Source organism: Vipera ursinii (genome assembly GCF_947247035.1).
Source record: "Vipera ursinii genome assembly, chromosome: 1".
NCBI classification, from domain to species: Eukaryota; Metazoa; Chordata; class Lepidosauria; order Squamata; family Viperidae; genus Vipera; species Vipera ursinii.
Window position 1 is genome coordinate 186,074,573 of NC_139512.1, and position 20,539 is coordinate 186,095,111.

The window sequence follows — 20,539 nt, forward strand, 5'->3', positions numbered from 1 at the left end:
AAAATAAATAAATAAATAAAATAAATTTAGTTTTCATTAGAGAGAGCTTAAACAGAATGAATAGAAAATTGGATTTTTAAAAGTATTCTTCTATTAAACTTGAATAAAAACCTCTTTTCTAGCAAACTACTTTTTGATTTAATGAAACTTTGAACTTCCAAAGAGAAAAAGCTGTTTTAAATAATCAGAGTTGGTTGAAAGGCAAAATATTTCAAGCAGTAAAATAGTTGGCCAATTGTTCTTCCAATTTTAATTAGGTCTAATACTTAGTAAATCTATGTTTTAGCTTACACTACTTCAAAAACTGCATGTGGAATACACATAAATGACCTTTTTTCTTTTAAAAGAGACCCCATCTAGCTATCTAGATAACAAAAACAGTTCAAATTTAGAATTTTCTCAAGCCTGCTAATTTTTATATTTATTTTTTACAGCAACATTTAATAAGGTGATATGTCTTCAGATTTTCAATTGATGCAGTCCCAAAACAGGGAAAAACAATATTCCATATTTTAAATATAGCTGGATATTGTAAATTTCTAAGATCTAATCTGCTATTAGAGATGACAAGTATACATAATTGTTAGATAACCTGTGTGATAATGTAGGAAGGCAGTACTTCCATCCATAAATGGCATCAAGATTTATTTATTTTTAATAAAAGTTGTTTAGGGCTTTTGCTTTCTTTCGCTTTTTTGCCCTTAGATCTAAAGCATACAAAAGTGAAATAAATCTTTTACATGAACACTAATTTGCAGTGCTAAATTGTGGTGTAAGAAACATCAGCTAAGTTGAAAAAAGTATGCCCATCTTTTCTTACAAAAATGGTTTACATAAAATGAAATCATACAGAACTGTTTCATTATTGACAAGATCACAGAAATGCTGGAGTAAGAACTGAAAGGCAATTCTCACAAGAACACATTAAAATCCAAATCCTACAAGGAAACATATTTGTGCTTCTCTATATCAATAATTCAAAGTGTTAATATAAAAAGAAGGAAACTGTTTTCCATGTTATGTAAAAATGACAAAGTCTTTATCAAAATGATTTGAGCTTTCAGTCTAGTACTGCCAAATGTTTTTTAAAAAGTTGAAAGTTGTCCAGTACAGAATATATAGAAGACTAAGATTTTGGAATCTTCTGCAAAGAGGAAAAGAAAATTAATTTTTTTAGCTCAGGAATCATGCTCCAAACTTTGGCTATTCAAAAGCTCTTTTTCTTAAACTAATAACAAATACGAGACTACATGAGACTAAACTCTCCATCAGAGGGCATAATCATCATATTCTTCTTGTGGGCTAAAAGCAGCTGCTCGTAATATTTCCAAAGAATTTACTAAAATTAGGGTTCCAGTCAGATGTTTCCAACGTTTTGTAATAGGATTCTTCATTTTATCAAGACCAATGTGCAGCTCTTGGGTAACATCACGGTAACTGTCTCCCATCTGATTACTCCATGTTAGCATGAAATCGTAGGCTGGTTTCCACATTGCCTGTCAGACAGAAACCAACATTAACAAAGACTGTTTATTACTAATTCTTATATAGTGGTAAAAAATCAGAAAGCATCTGGTAGCAATTCTCAATTAACAAATGTTATTAAAAGGTGCTACCAGACTCCTATTCACTAACACAGCTCTCTTTAACAGCAATTTTATATAAAGATATTTTTTATATTTTATCTATTTTTATTGTGGAATATGGAAGTCTAAGTGGCATAGCCTAGTCTCAGGTTTCCTTCAGTGAAAATTGGAAGAAAAATATTCTAGAAATAATATAATTTCTAAGTACCATTATAATAAGTTAGCTAAATTTATTTGTACTGGGATGTTTCTCATGATATCTGCATTCGGAAAGGATAAAAAATAATGAAAATATCTCAGTTATGGTGCATATACTAATACCATCTCAGACAGGTGATTGTCTAATCTCTTCTTAAAAATCTCCAGTGATGATTTCTGGGGGCAACTTCTGTTCCACTGGTTGATTGTCCTCACTGTCAGGAAGTTTCTTCTTAATTCCAGGTTGCTTCTCTCTTGCATCAGTTTCTAACCATTGTTTCTTATCCTGCCCTCTGGTGCTTTGGTAAACAACCTGTCCCTCTCTGCCTTGTGGCAGCCCCTCAAATATTGGAATACTGCTATCATGTCTCCCCTATTTCTTTTTTTCATTAGACTAGCCAAACCCTAGTCCCGCAGCCATTCTTCGTATGTTTTAGTCTCCAGGCCTTTGATCAACTTAGTTGCTCTTCTCTGAATTTTTTCCAAACTCTCAACATCTTTTTTGTGATATGGTGACCAAAATTAGCTGCAGTATTCCAGTTGTGTTCTTACTAGGGCTTTGTAAAGCGGTAAAATTATTCGTGTGATCTTGATTCTATCCCTCTGTTTATACAACCCAGGATTGTATTACCGTATATACTTGAGTATAAGCCGACTCGAGCATAAGCCGAGACCCCCCATTTTCACCCCCAAAAACTGGAAAAAGTTCGTGACTCGAGTATAAGCCGATCCGCCGTTCTGCAAGCCTCCGCCGCCAGCAGAGGCTCGATCCGCCATTTTGCAAGCCTGAATACACAGGAACACCCTGTGTGGCCGTGGCTCTCGGGGAAGCCCTGGCTGTCCGCTTCCTCGCTCCACGCTGCCATTCGGGCCCGCGCGTTCCCCGGGCAAATTGCGGCGCCCAGCAGGCGAGGAAACACGCCCGCTCCAGTCGCCCCCCCTTCCCTCAGGAGACGCGAAGCAAGTGACCGCCCGGAGCTTACCGAGGACTTGCGCGCGGCCGAGGCTTCGGTGCTTCCAGGATCACGCGCACCTCTCCCAAGCCGCCGCCGTCCGGAGACCTGCCGAAGTTTGGGGAGATTTGGGGAGGTGCACGTGCACCTCCCCAAACCTCCCCAAACCTCAGCAGGTCTCCGGATCTCCGTGCCCTGCCTGCCTGCTTCTTTCCGCAGCGGAAAGAAGCAGGCAGGCAAGGCACGGAGATCCGGAGACCTGCCGACGTTTGGGGAGGTTTGGGGAGGTGCCCAAACCTCCCCAAACGTCAGCAGGTCTCCGGATCTCCTCCCCAAACCTCCCCAAACGTCAGCAGGTCTCCGGATCTCCGTGACCTGCCTGCCTGCTTCTTTCCGCAGCGGAAAGAAGCAGGCAGGCAAGGCACGGAGATCCGGAGACCTGCCAACGTTTGGGGAGGTGCCCAAACCTCCCCAAACGTCAGCAGGTCTCCGGATCTCCTCCCCAAACCTCCCCAAACGTCAGCAGGTCTCCGGATCTCCGTGACCTGCCTGCCTGCTTCTTTCCGCTGCGGAAAGAAGCAGGCAGGCAGGTCACGGAGATCCGGAGACCTGCTGACGTTTGGGGAGGTTTGGGGAGGTGCCCAAACCTCCCCAAACGTCAGCAGGTCTCCGGATCTCCGTGACCTGCCTGCCTGCTTCTTTCCGCAGCGGAAAGAAGCAGGCAGGCAAGGCACGGAGATCCGGAGACCTGCCGACGTTTGGGGAGGTTTGGGGAGGTGCCCAAACCTCCCCAAACGTCAGCAGGTCTCCGGATCTCCTCCCCAAACCTCCCCAAATGTCAGCAGGTCTCCGGATCTCCGTGACCTGCCTGCCTGCTTCTTTCCGCAGCGGAAAGAAGCAGGCAGGCAAGGCACGGAGATCCGGAGACCTGCCGAGGTTTGGGGAGGTGCGCGCGCACCTCCCCAAACCTCCCCAAACTTTGGCAGGTCTCCGGATGGCGGTGGCTTGGGAGAGGTGCGCGCAATCCCGGAAGCACCAAAGCCTCGGCCGCGCACAAGTCCTCGGTAAGTTTTTTTTGTTGACTGGAGTATAAGCCGAAGTGGAATTTTTCAGCCCAAAAAGTGGGCTGAAAAATTCGGCTTATACTCAAGTATATACGGTAGCTTTTCTGGTTGGGAAGAATTAGACTGGTGAAAGGAAATCAGGTCGCCAAAGAAGACAGTGGCTGGACACCCTTGAAGCTGACACCGGCCAGAGCAGAGAAAAGCTTAAAGAAGCCGTGAAAGACTGGAAGAGGTGGAGAGATCCCCTGGCCCAGGGAATCACCAAGAGTGAGACACAACTGAATGGATAACACCGTCATCATCATCACGGTCATACAGGACGTTACATGTTGTCTCCATGACTGCTTTCCTTTGTTACCTATTCTTACCTATTGTTAACTATTCTCCAAAGCACCTGATGGAAAATAACCAAAGAGAGAAGCAACCTGGAACTAAGGAGAAATTTCCTGATTGTTGGAACAATTAATCAATGGAACAGCTTGCCACCAGAAGTTGTGAATGCTCCAACACTGTAAGTTTTTAAGAGGAGACTGGACAGCCATTTGTCTGAAATGGTATAGCGTTTCCTGCCTGAGCAGGAGGTGGGATTAGATGACCTCCAAAGTCTGTTCCAATTATTATTATTATTATTATTATTATTATTATTATTATTATTATTATTATTATTATTATTATTATTATTATTATTATTCCTTCTGGGATGAGGCTTGTGTGGTATCTGAAGCAGAATGACTAGATTCTGTAATAGCTTTGTACCATATAGGATCAACCTGCTTTAACTCTCAGGACTCTGTTTTCTGCTGTGTATTCTAGATGGACTGTGATTAATATATATATAAAAATCAGTGGTGGGTTTCAAATATGTGAACAACTGATTCTCTGTGTGGATGCCACTTCTGGCTTCGGGTGTGGGTGTGTCAAGTGAGGGGCTTGTGATGGGTCAGGTGTGAGTCTTGTGATGGGGAGGTTATACCAGGTGAGGGTCATCGGGAGGTGAACTGCTGGTGTCCCGCCTTCAGGGTCTTTGGAGAACAGGTTGACCCCCTCCTCTTCTTTGTGGCAACCCCTCAAATATTAGAAGATGCCATCATGTCACCCCTCGTCCTTCTCTTCATTATAAAAAAATAGCTGAAAAATAGCTTTTATCCATGGGCTCTTAGGCTTTTAAATGGGACATAATCTTATGCAGAATTGACTTGGGAGGCCGGTGTGTGGTATAGTTGGTTCACATGGTGTGGTAGGATTGAGGGTTTGTTGTCACTGTGTGTTGAGGGGAGAGAGCACGGGGGGGGGGGAGGTTCAGCTAATCTCAATGTACACATGTTGTACTTTGACAATAAAGGTTTATTATTATTAAACATATAAGGAATGGTTGTTGGAATTGGGTAAGTTCATGTCCTTGGCTGCGCTGCTCTGTGCGGGCCATGCCTCGGGGCAACTCTCCTCTGTGGGGGCTGCTGGCAAGGAGGGGGCCATGGGGGCATGTGCCAGCAGAAAGGGCTCTAAGTGCCCCTCTGGCATGTGGGACATAGGTTCGCCACCACTGTACTAAATCAAGACATAGCCAGTTTACTTTATATCTTGCAAATTATATTTAAATTCAAGCATTTAGGATTGGACTGGATGCATTTCCTTCTTGGCTAGTTAACACAACTAAACATGTAAATGGGAAAGATCACATCTTTGAGAGAGGCGTCTTTTGCTCTGACAATTAAGAAGCCTTAAGAAATCATTCTGATTATTTGGATAAGAACTTTCCAATGTCAAACCTTTCTTATTCAGGAAAACATGTGGAGAGGATAAAAAGAACACAATTAAAGAGGCTTGTGGAGGAAATGGATGATGTATTCTAGATCCCTATCAGAATTCACCCTGACTATGGGAGTGAAACTGCAGTTTGCCTTGTTTGATAACTTTTTGCAAGACTAGGGTGGGGGAGTGTAACCTTCCCAGTATTATTAGATATATCTCCACCTTCAATACCGGCTTTCTAAGATGGCGGACGTGTTGAGCTGAGCTGAGCTCCGTGAGCTCCGTGAGTTTGGCGTGGATTGGTGGTCTTGGGGGGCGCCCTTGGGAGTGCATAATGCCTCCATGTTAGGGCTGGGTGATCAGACTGCCTTGCCATCCCTGCTTCTTGGGGCGTTGGTGCCCTCCATATCAGTGAGAGGCGACTGGAGGTCTTGCTGGGAGATCATGGCTCTGGCTCCATTTGAAATGCCGCGGCTTGAAACGCCTGATCAGCTGTTTTTCGGGGCGGATAGAGCCGCGGCTTGAAATGATCAGAAACGGCTTGTAATGACTGTAGGAACTGCAACAGGAGTGAATGCTCCAGCCTGGAACGCTTGGAATGGCTGGAGAAGCTGGAGGAGAAGCCGGAGGAACTGCGGCAAGAGTGATTGCTGCTGGAGGAGCCGGAGGAGCTGTGGCTTGAAACGTCCCAGTCAGCTGGTTTTCGGGGCAGATAGAGCCATGGCTCCGAATGGCCAGAACAACCAGAGGAACTACTCCTCGCTTGCTCCTATTTGCTACCTGCCGCTATTTACTCCCCGCTTGTTAAAGCAGCCATTGGAGACCATCGAGGAGAAGAGTAGGACGCCTCTGGTCTCCTATGTTAATGGGTGGGTAATGCTGCGGGTTGCCCAGCGCAGAATCCTGCATGGCGGCCCTTCCACAACGGTTCTTGCTGCGGACTACCAGGCGACAGAGACCAGTTTTGGGGCAGATAGAGACACGGCTCCGAATGGCTGGATTATCCGGAGAAACTTCGGCATGGGTGAATGCTGCTGGAGGAGCTGGGATATTTTTATTGATTCCTCACTTGCTCCTATCTGCTACCTGCTGCTATCTACCCCCCACTGGTTTAAGAGCTACTGCCTTAAGAGATCTGAGGCAGCTTTTAATCATGGCCTGGAGTTACAACTTCCAAGTTGGGCTGGGCTTGGCTATCACCCATATGGAGTTGGACTCTTGTATGCTGTTTCTCCTGTCCCCCATAGACTCAGGAGGACCCGGGGTGAAGAGTCGCTGTGAGAGGGCGGCTCAGTTTCTTTTCATCTACAACCCTCCGGATGTGAGAGATCCGTGAGGGTATGTTCTTTCTCCCTGGATGGGGTCTCCATCTACCTCCCAGATCAGCCTCGAGGTCGGGGTGAGAGATCGACTGCTGTCTGTTTCTGGGGTACCCAGCACAAGTGAGAGTTGTGCTGGTCTGGTGGTTTTGGACTCATATACTCCTCCTGATATGACATCATCTTTCAACATCTGACTGCCACTTCCCGAACTCACATGGCCAGTCATGGCATGCTTACGTTATTCTGACACGGACTTATACGCCCTCAGGGGTATTCCCCCCTCCTGGGTGCGTCCCACCTTCTTTGTTACCTTTCCTCTTGATGACGGGCCCAATTGTTGGGACCCTGAGAGATGGTCAGGTATGGATTGGTGAGGCGCTCCGACCCTCTGTTTTTGCCCCGAGGTCCCGGGAGCGAGGATGTGCAGCCACCTGAGCTCCGGCTGGTGTACTTGAACGCCAGGTCCGTTGTTAATAAGGCTCCTCTTGTCCGGGAACTGGTTGAGGGTGAGCATGCGGACCTGGCTTGCATCACAGAGACTTGGTTGGGCCCAGAGGGTGGTATTCCTCTGGTTGATCTTTGCCCACCAGGTTTCCGGGTGCTACACCGGCCTCGGGCTCAGGGTAGGGGCGGGGGAGTGGCGGTAGTTACGAGGGAGACCTTGTGTCCGTGGGAGGCCACCGTTCCCCAGATAGTCGGGTGTGAGTCTCTCTTTTTGAGATGTGGTCCTGGGGCGCAGTTGGGCTTGCTACTGGTGTACCTTTCGCCTAGTCACGCAGCAGCAGCCCTGCCTGAGCTTCTCGACATCCTCTCAGGGTTGGTGACTGAGTTCCCCAAACTTTTGGGTGACTTCAATCTACCATCCCTGGGAGGATCATCTGAGTTAGCTCGGAAGTTCATGGCGTCCATGATGGTCATGGACCTGACGCAAGTAATTGATGGACCGACTCATGTGAGAGGCCACACCCTTGACTTGGTTTTCTTATCTGGACGGTGGTTAGATGATCTTGGTGGGGGCTCCCCAATTGTTATACCCCTGTCATGGACCGATCATCATCTCCTGCGGCTGGTCTTCCATTTTGCCACTCCCCGCCGTGGGTGTGTGGAGCCAATTAGATGGTACCGCCCCAGGTGCTTAATAGACCCTGATAGGTTCCAGGCAGCGCTGGGGTCCCCACCTGCCTCTGTTGCTCACAACTCAGCAAATGCCTTAGTGGAAGCCTGGGAAAGGGCAGCCACGGAGGCACTTGACCGAGTTGCACCCTTGCGGCCCCTGACTCGGTGCAGATCCCAGCAAGCTCCATGGTTCTCCGTGCAGCTTCGGGAGATGAAGCGTCGGAGATGGGGCCTAGAGAGCTGTTGGAGGTCCAGCCGATCCGAATCTGACCGATTGCGACTAAGAACCTATATGAGGTCTTATCTCGCAACGATAAGGGCGGCGAGGTCTAACCACTTCGCTACCCTTATCGCGTCCGCAGATAACTGCCCGGCCGCCCTGTTTAGGGTGACCTGCTCCCTCCTTAATCAGGAGGTGAGGGAGGAACCCTTGCAGGGTTGTGCCGAGTTTAGTCAACATCTGTCGGACAAAATCGCTCAGATTCGGACCGGTTTGGGCAGAGTCTGACGATCAGGACACAGGTGGTCTTGTCGATATTATCTGGGAGGAGTTTGATTCTGTGACTCCGGAGGAAGTGGACAGGATCATGGGGAGGTTGAGCTCCACCACATATTTATTGGACCCGTGCCCTTCCTGGCTGGTTTATGTGGCTTGGGAGGGGACACGAGGCTGGTTCCAGGCGGTTATATCTGCCTCTTTGAGTGAGGGCAGTTTCCCCGCCATCTTGAAGGAGGTGGTGGTGACACCTCTCCTCAAGAAGCCTGCCTTGGACCCAGCTGTGTTAAATAACTTTCGTCCGGTCTCCAACCTTCACTTTCTTGCGAAGGTTGTTGAGAGTGTGGTGGCGCATCAGCTCCCTCTGTTCCTGGATGAAGTGGATTATCTAACCCGTACCAATCGGGTTTCAGGCCCGGGTACAGCACGCAGACGGCATTGGTCGCTCTGGTGAATGATCTCTGGAGGGCTCGGGACAGGGGACATTCCTCTGTCCTAGTCCTATTAGACCTCTCAGCGGCGTTCGATACCATCGACCATGGTATCCTGCTGCGGCGTCTCAGGGGATTGGGAGGCACGGTTTTGCAGTGGTTCTCCTCCTATCTCCTGGGACGTTTGCAGTCGGTGTTGGCAGGGGCGCAGAGGTCGACCTCGAGGCCTCTCGCTTGTGGAGTTCCTCAGGGGTTGGTCCTCTTGCCTCTCCTGTTCAACATCTACATGAAACCGCTGGGTGAGATCATTTGTGGTTTTGGAGTTGGGTATCATCAGTACGCTGATGATACCCAGCTTTTTATTTTGACCCCAAACCACCCCAGTGATGCCCTTGATGTGATGTCCCGTTGCCTGGAAGCGGTTCGGGTCTGGATGGGGAGGAACAGATTTCAACTCAACCCCGACAAGACTGAGTGGCTGTGCATACCGGCATACCGGGATATTCAGAATATCCCATCTCTTTCTATGGGGGGTGAGCTATTACCCCCCGTAGATAGGGCTCGCAACTTGGGAGTCCTCCTAGATTCACGGCTTACTTTGGAAGATCACATAGTGGCTATGACTAGGGGGGCCTTCGCCCAGGTTCACCTGGTGCGCCAGTTGCGGCCCTATCTAGACCGGGATGCCCTGCGTACGGTCACTCATGCGCTCGTGACCTCTCGTTTACACTACTGCAACGCTCTCTACATGGGGCTGCCCTTGAAGACCACTCGGAGGCTCCAACTTGTACAGAATGCAGCCGCGAGAGTTGTGTTGGGAGTCTCCCGATACTACCATGTTACACCTCTGCTCCGTGAGCTGCATTGGCTCCCAGTTGTCTTCCGGGTGAGGTTCAAGGTGCTGGTATTGACCTACAAAGCCCTACATGGCATGGGTCCGGAATACCTTGGGGAGCACCTGCGGCCGGCATCAACTCCCCTCCGCCCAATACGCTCCCAGAGAGGGTCTCCTCAGGGTGCCACCGGTCAAAGAATGCCGACTGGTGGCCCCCAGGGGGAGGGCGTTCTCTGTGGGCGCGCCGGATTTATGGAATCGTCTTCCGGTTGAGCTCCGGATGGCGCCCGACCTTTGCTCCTTCCGGCACGATCTAAAGACGTATCTCTTTGAACAAGCTGGCCTGGCCTGATGGGATGGGCTTGGGTTTTTATTACTTTTAAATGTGTTTTAACTTATTTAAGAATTCTGGGCACTTTGTTTAATCTTTTTTAATTTTTGTATTCTGTCTTTTTAATCATGTATTGCCCTGTTCACCGCCCTGAGTCCTTCGGGAGAAGGGCGGTATACAAATAAAATTAATAATAATAATCAACCTACTGGACCAGCTGGAAGAGCTGAAAATGTGGGATGCTATTATACTGTGGTTTTTCTCCTTCCCAAGCATTCTCAAATTGGTAGTAGTGATTGAGAGCTTGGGGCTGGGTGTTGTTATGTGATGCTACAGATTTAATCCTTTCCTCCTTATAGTTAATATCTATATCAGGGGTGTCAAACTCGCAATGTCACGTGATGTGTTGTGACATATTGTGACTTTTTTTCCATTGCCGGCAATGGGATGGACACGGTTTCGGCATCACACATCTGGCCCATGGGCCGGCAGTTTTAGTTTCAGTTTTCAAGAAGGGAAAAAAATAGATCCAGGAAACTACAGACCAGTTAGATTGACATCAATACCTGGGAAAAATCTGGAAAAGATAATCAAGCTCATTTGTGAGCACCTAGAAATAAACAAAGCAATTGCTAGAAACTAGCATGGATTTGTTAAAAACAGATCCTTCCAGACAAACCATTTTTGATAAACTCACTAAATTAGTGGATCAGGGAAATGCTCAGTATATAGTTTACTTGGACTTCAGTAAGACATTTGACAAAGTTAACCACAACCTACTTCTTGGGTAGTGCGTTGGATACTAGAAGAGCTCCAAGGTCTGTTCCAGGCCTATGATTCTAAGATTCAAGAAATCAACATGTTGAACCAATATATTACACTTAGGTCTGAATGGGGAAGAACAGAATTAGGCTGAACTCTAAGACCAAGTGGCTGTGGATAAGAAGTTTAACAGAGATAGTTGATTTATAATTCTGAATGATAGTCCCCCATATTGAGCTAGTTTGCAGTCTGGGAGGTCTCCTGGACTTGTGGCTCCTGCTTGAGCATAAAACAGTGGTCAGGACAGCCTTTGCACAATTATATCTTATATATCATCTGTGTTCCAGTAATTAAGGGGTGCCACAAAGAAGAGGGGATCAAATTATTCTCCAAAGCACCCGAGGGCAGGACAAGAAACAGTGGTTGGAAACTGATCAAAAAGAGAAGCAACCTGGAATTAAGGAGAAACTTCCTAACAGTGAGGACAATTAATCAGTGGAACAGCTTGCCTTCAGAAATCGTGGGCACTCCATCACTGGAGGTTTTTAAGAAGAGATTGAACAGTCACTTGTCTGAGATGGTATAGGTTCTCCTGCTTGAGCAGGGGGCTAGACTAGAATACCTCCAAGGTCCCTTCGAACTCTATTCTATTTCCTGGAGTAGCAGTGGTTGTGCACACACATTCCTGTCATGCAATTGGATTATTATTACCTGTGCTAAATGGGATTGTCATTTAAGACTATCCAGAAACCTAAGCAGCAATCTGGTAGTGATTGTGACACCTACATTTGCACCCAGCTGCTGCTCAGCTTCCAAGTGCACTGCAAGGTGCTGGTTATTGGCTTTTAAAGCCCTATGTGGTCTGGCTATCTCCAAGATTTTCTGCTCTGAAATGCATCTGCCCCTCCTATATGATTAAGAGAGTGAAGACTTGAGGATTTTGTCACAAGGGAATTCCACCTGCAATAGTCTTGCTTTCTCATTTATGGATCTCCTCTTGTGGAATAGCTGGCTTTCAACTATACAGACCAGTAGCTCCCCAATGCAGGAATGCAAAAAATTTAGCTCTTGGAAAGAGCATTTGGGAGATATTAAATATGGGCCTGCTCCTATAAGTTTGTTTTTGATCTTTGTTTATGTTATATGTGGAGCCACAGGAAAGAAGCATGTAAAAAAATAAACCCTAGTCTTGCAAATAGACTTTTTCAGGTCACATTGTTGTTCTTTTAGTATTATGTGTTGTAATCATAGTCTAATGATGAATTATTCCTGCTAAATATGAATGTGTTAAATTGATCCATTCTATGTGCATGCCATATATATGATCAAAAAAGGATCTCACAATTATTATTATATCTGTGCTGATCTTGGAAAAATGACAATTTTTTCACTGCAGTGGCTGTACAACACAGATTGCTTCCTTTTCTTAGTGGGCTGTCTTTATTTAAGAGGAGAAAAAATATGTTGAACATAGTTACCGAGTTAATTCAGTCTTCCAGGATGACATGAACATAATGTACTTTTTACCTCACTATCAACTGTACCATTCTTATCCTGATGGGGCGCTTCATAGGCATCCATCTGTTGCTTAGAAACTTTAACCAATTTCTCAGCAAGTTCTCTCCAGCGCTGAGACACTTCTACAGCTGTAGTCAGAAGAACAAAATCCTGAATTAGCTTGACAACCAACCCTTGACAGTCCATTTTCAATAATGCCTGAGAAAAGAGAAAAAAACAACTAGATTAGTCATTGAAGTTTTGGAGAATTAACTGTGATTTGGTAATTGGCAAGATACACCCATACACACCTGTTTTGTTTATATACCTTCCTACACAAATGTACTTTTCTTAAATTTATGATTACATGAATAGCAGAAATATGCACAGTTCTAGGAATGGAAGTCATGCATTATTGAAAAATAATTTACCAGCAATACTTTAGAAAAGACAGCTGACTGATGCAAACATTAGTAAACCAAGCCTACATAATGTAGTTTGAAAAAGCCAAAGTTGGGTAGAATTGTTTGTAGTTGTTCCAGACGAGAAAACAGGAAACAGTGGATTTAAAGCACAAGGAAGTAGAATTTGGATAGATGTCAGAGAATATTTTCTAATGGTAGTAGTTGTTGAACTATCTCAGGAAGTGGTGCATTTTTACTGGAAGTCTTGAAACAGCAGCTAGTCAGCCAAGTGTTGGCCTAATAGTGGAATCATACCCTGGTCCTTAGAATCAGGTGAGGTCCATGCAACATGTATAAACTCTGGTACAATTCTTGCTGCCATTAACTTTGAATCTATGTTTTTAATGGACCTGGATACTTTTATTTAAAATATTTCTTCCCATTAAAGAAAACTTTATAATTAAATATAGCTCACAGTACTGGATGCACAATCAAAATTTCACTTCAGAACTTTCAAATAATTTTATTCTTTAAAAATACTGGTACAAGTTATTTGGTGATTCCACATATGTAAATAAAAAACAGCCTGCATGTAGGATGGATCTAATGTTCTAAATCTGACAAAATGTGATTTGCTGTTTCTCAAAAGAAAAAATACATTTATGACCTAAATTTATTATGAGAAACTATTGTATAATAACATTGTAAAAAAGTGATTAGCTGAGCAAGTCTTTGTTTTACTGATAGTAGTCTGGTATATTCATGTGCTCTGGCTTCTGTTTCTATTCCCCAGCCCTATGAAATGACTAATTTAAATTCTTATTAATTCTTTTGGATGGAATCTTGTTTTACAATCTGACCAATTCTCTGTATTTAGGTAGTGGTGGTGGATCTCTCTGAGCAAAGGATGGCAGGGAATTGGAAGGAGAAAAGTGGAACATTTAAAATGGCCTTGTAAATGTTCCATTTTTTCTCCAATTCTATCATTGGTCTATACATCAAGCAAACTTTTCAGCAGTACAACTGTACTGTAAAAATGTATAATTCCCATTCTTTCTGAATTCCATTTCCAATGAAGGTTTCTTACTAATTTCACTAATTTTATTTAGATGTGCTTTTGTCCAAGATGTACTTGATTAAAACTTAATGCAATAGTTTCTGCATTACATCTTCATTTTCCTTAGCTATGTTTTTCTATTAGTTAGAATCAAGACAAGGATAGCTGTTTCTCTTGTTTTTAGTTTCATCTTCTGAGTAGAAAAGACAAGTCAGAATTGTCTGAAAGGAGCATGCTTAACAGAGTTTTGTCTCTCAAAAGATAGCAGGGTCATTTAAAGTCCCATTGTAATATTACAGTATGCCTTTTTGAAAGATTTGCAAGTTGCACTTACAGAGCACTATCTGTATTTCCTTAGTAAAGTGGGCAATTATAGAAACTAATATTGGTTTGCTTAACCCATATGCTCTCTACAGTGCTACCAAATTCATTCCTTTGTATGTTAGCATAGAATGCAATTCTCCCTCCCTTTCAATTGTATATATTTCTTCCAAATAAAATATATTCTTCTGTTGCTGTGCTTCAGTCATGACACTCATCCCACATCTGTTAATCATGTTTGTCTTTCTGTACTAACAATTTAAAGGCTGGATAGTATTTTGGAGATCACCTAATCCAACTTTCTTCTCAATCCAAGAATTCTCTATTAAAGCACCCCTAGCAGAAGTCCATCCAGCTCTGGCTGAATACAGCCAAGCAAAAGAAATTCCACCATCTCCTGATAAAAACTGTTCCATCATTGAATTGCTGTTACAGTTAGGAATTTTTCCTTGATTGCCATAAAAAAATCTACTTTCTTGTAATTTAATCCCATGTCTTACTGTCATGTCTTCTAAGCACTCTGAATAATTCTGCTCAGTCTTTGCTTTCTAAAATTATAGTATATTTTGTTAAAATTATAGTATATTTCTTTTTCCTATGTAGAGTTAATATTATTATTCATTTTCAATAGTGCATGACTGCAACTCTTGATATTAGAGCCCCTAATTCCTTTGGAGCACTTCCAATTGGCAGAACATAACCTAAAAATGGCCTTATAAAATCTTCCTGCTTCTAATGTGCAAATTGCATGTTTTGCTTGCCCAGAGAAGCCATGAACACTACTTCGTCAGAGGTCATTCTGCATGTGATAAAACAGCTAATTTATTTAATAATATTTATAACCTGCTCCTGTTCTGACAATAAAGTCAAAACAAAAATGGAAACTAAATATAAACAATTAAAATAATGTCACTAAGCCTTACAGGTACCCTACTCTTAAATTAATCTAGACCAGACATGTCAAACTTGCTGCGTTGCGTGATGTATCAGAGCTTTTCCCCCATTGCCGGCAATGGGGTGGGCACGGTTTTCTTGTGAGGTGTCCGGCCCATGGGCCGGCAGTTTGACACCCCTGATCTAGACACATGCTGGAACAAAACAGTTTTGATATATCCATGAAACACCAAGCAAAGTCAAAGCTACTTGTATCTGTACTGTGGTAGCTGCCAGCAGTTTGATTCTCACCTGCTGAAAATTGACTCAAACTTCCATCCTTTGGAGATAAGTAAAATGAGGACCCAGATTATTCAGAGGAATATACTGACTCTATAGACCATTTAGAGAGGGCTGTAAAACAGTATAAAGTAGTATATAAGTCTAAACTACAGTACTGCTATCTGAGGGTGGGGAGAAATTCCATAAAGCAGGTGTTGTAAGTGAGAAGTTCTGTCAATTGGTTTATATCCTATGAACTTGTAAAGAGGAAAGCTCTGCAATAGGCCTCTCTTGATCCTCTATTCAAAGAGGCAGGTTCGATTAGAGTAAAGTTACTATTAATCGATTTCATTTAAGTTCTTTTGTAGATAATTTATCACAACCTTCTCAAGGTCACTTTGAAAGATTAGGAAAGTTGGAAATGAATATTATGTTCTCAAAACAGCTGGTTCAAAGGAAGAATTTTTCAAAAGAGGATATACTACTGCCCATTTTAGAATAGACATTATAATCTTCCATAAGAAAAGGCTGGTAATATATTGGAACCTGGGGAGGCACAGTAATTAGATTGCAGTATTTCAGGCTAACTCTGCCCACATCCAGGAGTTTGAGCCTGACCGGCTCAAGGTTAACTCAGTCTTCCATCCTTCCAAGGTCAGTAAAATGAGGACCCAGATTGTTGGGGGAATATGCTGACTTTGTAAACTGCCCAGAGTGTGCTGTAAAGCACTATGGAGCAGTATATAAGTTATTTGTTATACTGTACATACAACATAGTGCACATATAGAGATTGGTTTCAGTGATGAAAGTGCTTTTTGGAAAAAAAAGTGCCAGGTTTTTTTTGTGTGCAGATCAGCAACCTGGAGCCCTTCAAGGAATTGATATAGCCATTAGATAAGTGGTAAACACAAATCTGTCATGTCACAAACTATTTTCTATATTCTTCATAAGTAACATTATTATCCAGCAATAGGACAAGTCGTCCTCTTCATTACTTCATTTTGTTCACAGTTACTCGTCCAGGTTATTTGCCAGGAATCAACCTTGACTAGAAGACACAAAAAATGACATATAGCAGAGTTCCCCAACCTTTCAGGTTTGAAAGTCCAGAGCAGGGGGAGGGGAAAAAGAAGGGATGGTTTGTGTTCATGAGCATGCATGAACACCCATTATTCATGTAAGTGGGGCTGCAAGTGCCTTTGACACTTGAGGTGATGTGAGCACTTGCACGTGCAGCCACAAAGGCTCACAATGCTCACATGAATTGGGTTGCAAAGACCGATGACTCGCAATGACACTTGCACAAATGGCAACATTCATGAGTGTGGCCGCAAATGCCCACAATGCTAGTGGTGACATTCATGTGAGTGAGGCTGTATGCGCTCACCAACTGCCATTCACAGAGTCCAGTGGCCAATAGGCTGCAGCCTGGTAGTGGACCATGACCCACAAGTTGGGGGACCCCTGACATATAGTACTTTTTGACTTGTCAGTCAAATTCTTGTTGATGATATTTTTCAAAAGGTTACTGGTATATTTTAGGAAAAGTATCAGGAATAGTACAACCAAATGCTTAATATGTTCTTTTTAAAAAAAAACAAACTGTTCTTTTTAGCTGAATTATTTTAGAAGCAAGCAGTAAAGTGCCACCTTAGTTGCTAGAACTTATATTCATGGTTACACATTACATAAAGGTAAAGGTAAAGGTTCCCCTGCACATGCGTGCTAGTCGTTTCCAACTCTAGGGGCCAGTGCTCATCTCTGATTCAAAGCCGAAGAGCCAGCACTTGTCCGAGGACGTCTCCATGGTCATGTGGCCGACATGACTAGACGCCAAAGATGCATGGAACGCTGTTACCTTCCCACCATAGTGGTCCCTATTTTTCTATTTGCATTTTTACGTGCTTTCGAACTGCTAGGTTGGCAGAAGCTGGGATGAGTAACAGGTACTCACTCTGTTATGCGGCACTCGGGATTTGACCCACCAAACTGCCGACCTTCTGATCGACAAGCTCAGCATTCTATCCCACTGAGCCACCGCGTCCCTTCTACACATTACATAGACACTGTTATAACCCAGTTATTATTTCCACATTCATTTAACTGCACTATTAAACCAACAAGAAGCTAAAACAATGGACAATGAAAATACTTACTGACATCAGTTCTTTCTGGAAAGATTTCTTATCTTTACTTTCTGAATTATTACAGTCCTCTTTCAATTTCTCCAACACAGAAGCAACACATTCTGGTTCACTGTCCAATTCTGCTCGACAGAAAAAAGCAAGTGGCAAGTTCCCATATCCCAGAGCATCTGCAAAGGCACGCCAGCTGCTAATGTTTTCCATCAGCAAAGTCCTTACTGAAGCATAGATATAGGTAAGAAATTTGCAAGGTCTTAGGATTTGCTCCAGCAACATACTTGTGGTAAGCTCAGGTCCAAAGAAATAATTTGGTTTGATTTTTCCAATAATTAAAACATTTTTAGTATGGACTAGGCCAATTTTACCATGATAGTATCCAATGTACCATTCCTTGGTCCAGAGCTGACCTTTCAATCTGATTTTCTCCTCACTTAGCAAAGCTATAGTGTCTCCTTTCTTATACTCCAAGAGATAATGGTTCTTATTTTGCCTCACTACTGTTTTCAGCATTTTCCCATATTTTAAACCAGCTACAGTCCGATCTTGGAAAACAGGATATTTGCTGGTGGTCGCAAGAGGAGACAAAATTATTTTCCCAATTTCATTTTTTTTCAGGAACCTTCGCTGTCCAGCGGACCTAGCAGCATTTTTAAGAAGTGGCTGAGGTGTCTGTACACAGAACTGAGCAAGCATAATATCTTTGTCATCTTTGACTTGTATTCTTAAAGTAAAATCAGACAGCTCATTAGGATCATGTGATATGATAGGGAAAATGAGGCGACTGACTTTGCCAAGTTTCATTTGGAATCCTCTCACCATTTTTCCCTGATCACTGGCTTTCACCTCATAATTAGGCATATTTGAAAACATACAAAGTTTTAGGTCTTGTGGCCTTACTAAAAAGAACTGGTGCTTTCCCCACAAGTGCAGCATTACAGGTGCTGCACTATGTACTTGACATGTAACTTCATTCACTAGAAGACTCTTTGGGGCACAGTCATGTCCAAATACAGCAACTACAGTTTTAAATGAAGGATGTATGTGTTTTGGACCATAGACCCCAATTGTAATTTTTTTACTCATATAATCCCAAACTGTGTAAGGATATGAAATGTTCTGTCCTTGGGCTACAACAGCTATATACATGCAGGGTTCCAGGTTCTCCAACTGAACCTTGATTGTGCCTCCATAACAGTAACTTAGCGCCATTGGAGTATACGGGCCTTCCTTCATATCACTCCTCAGGCACCTTATTGTTACTAAATTCTTGCTCACAATGTCATTGTTAACTTCTGCTGAAATTTTCATTTCCAGTATAATGGGTGTTCTGATTTCCATGTTGCTCAGCTTAATTTCTAGCAGAGGACTTATGGCACTGCATTTGTCACTGTTGAGCTCCAGTGGTGGATCCAATAGAGCTTTCATAGAGATCTGTTGGGCATCTCCATCAGCCACATGTCCTTCAGGTACATGAATATTAATATTTGTATCTGGAAGCTGAACTGCACCACCTGAACTATCCAGTTTGCAAACTATGTTGGTCTCCACAGGTTGTGTCTGACCCCAACCAGGGTTCTGACCCAGCAGATCCAAATCATGGCATGATCTTGCTAGTTTCCGATGACTTAGCCAAGCAACCCTGAAATCTTCTCTAGTTTGGAATTGCTCTGGAGTAGGAGATTTCAATCCAGTAAAGAAACCTGATGAAGATGGACTTTCTGATTTTGCCTGAAGTATAGAAAGCTCTGATAAACTGTATGAGCGTTTGCTTCTAAAAAAAGGATTGTCTCGTCTGTTTGGTTGCTCAAAATCAAATCCATTCACCGATGGCACTTTATCAAGATTATTACCTGCACTGCTATGTGCTGCAGAATTTGACCCTGTAAATGTAGGCACTGTATCAAACAGTAACAAATCCATTGTGATTTGGGGGGAACCCTCTTTGCTTTTTTCTGATATTTCTTTCATATTTCCATTCAGAAAATGGTTAGTCGTTTGAGTACTGTTCAAAAAAGGGTTGTTTTTAGCTAAGTTCCACTTTGCATCTGACCAGTCTCCAAGCAGATCTAGCTCTTTTGCTCCTTCATCAGAATTCTCAAGGAGATAGTCTATCATTCCACTGTCAGTTAATGAAGAGTTCCAATAGTTTATGGGCTGCACGTAGGAGGATGGGATATAGCCCATTTCTGTGGTATTGTGTGCATACCACCATTCACCTCCTGAGGTATCTAAGATATAGAGATGATCTCCCTTGGAAAACTTCAATGTAGTAAAGTTGTTAGGACAATAGTCTTTAATAGCTACAACTTCCTTTGCAGTTCCCAATGATGTAGGACTATCTGTCATCAAGGCACCAGGAGAAGGCACTACAAAGAAAATAGTGGATGGCAAATGACATAATCAATACTTACTGCACAAGTTATATCAACAATGAAGTACTCCTATTAAATCAGGATGCAGAACTGAAGCCTCAAAGGCTTTATGAGAACCTTGAAAAACGTGGACGAACCTCCCAAAATCCCTCTCAAGACTATCATTAAATTGTACTTGATATAATATGATAAAAGATATTTACAGGGATAATCACATTAATTTTCATGTAATTTAAATTAACTAACAATATAACTGTCACTATTGCATCTAGTTTTTTCCTTTTTCCCCAAATGCACTCATTCACAAAATAAAATGCAAATTTGCCCCCAAAGCTTGGGATTTTATAACCACACGATTATTATCTACAAATTTCTACAATGGGATTTAGAAGCATGCAGCCCCCAAAGATATTTTAAACCACAGAATCATTTTTATTAATCTGTGAAGAAATTCTTATTGTACAAGAAATTGTAGAAGTTTATCTAGCATTAGATTATATTGAACTATTCGCTGAATTCAGTTGGAGTGTCTGTGACTTTTGAATAGGAATATACAAGATTTTTCCCTTGGAAAATTATCAAATGGGATTTTGATAAGAAAGAAAGACATGAATGGAAAAATAAGACCGCCATAGCCAGAAAATGATTTGGTTTATAATACTGATAGAATAGTTGCAAAATTCTAAGCTATACTAGCTATATATGCATTTGTAAATACCAAGTAACAGTGACTTTGATAGAC

At 43.0% G+C, this 20,539-nt stretch overlaps 1 protein-coding gene across 1 annotated transcript in view; it reads right to left on the bottom strand.

The window, feature by feature from the left end:
* Positions 1–235: 235 nt before the first annotated feature.
* Positions 236–20,539, bottom strand: part of SH3BP4 (SH3 domain binding protein 4) — an 80,692-nt gene continuing 60,388 nt past the window's right edge. Inside the window, exons 4-6 of the mRNA XM_083350774.1 lie at positions 17,438–19,791; positions 12,374–12,562; positions 236–1,496 (exon numbers count right to left, since the gene is read on the bottom strand). Coding sequence (XP_083206900.1) covers positions 1,269–1,496; positions 12,374–12,562; positions 17,438–19,791 — 2,771 coding nt within the window. The 3' untranslated portion in view covers positions 236–1,268. The remainder of the gene's footprint in view (positions 1,497–12,373; positions 12,563–17,437; positions 19,792–20,539) is intronic.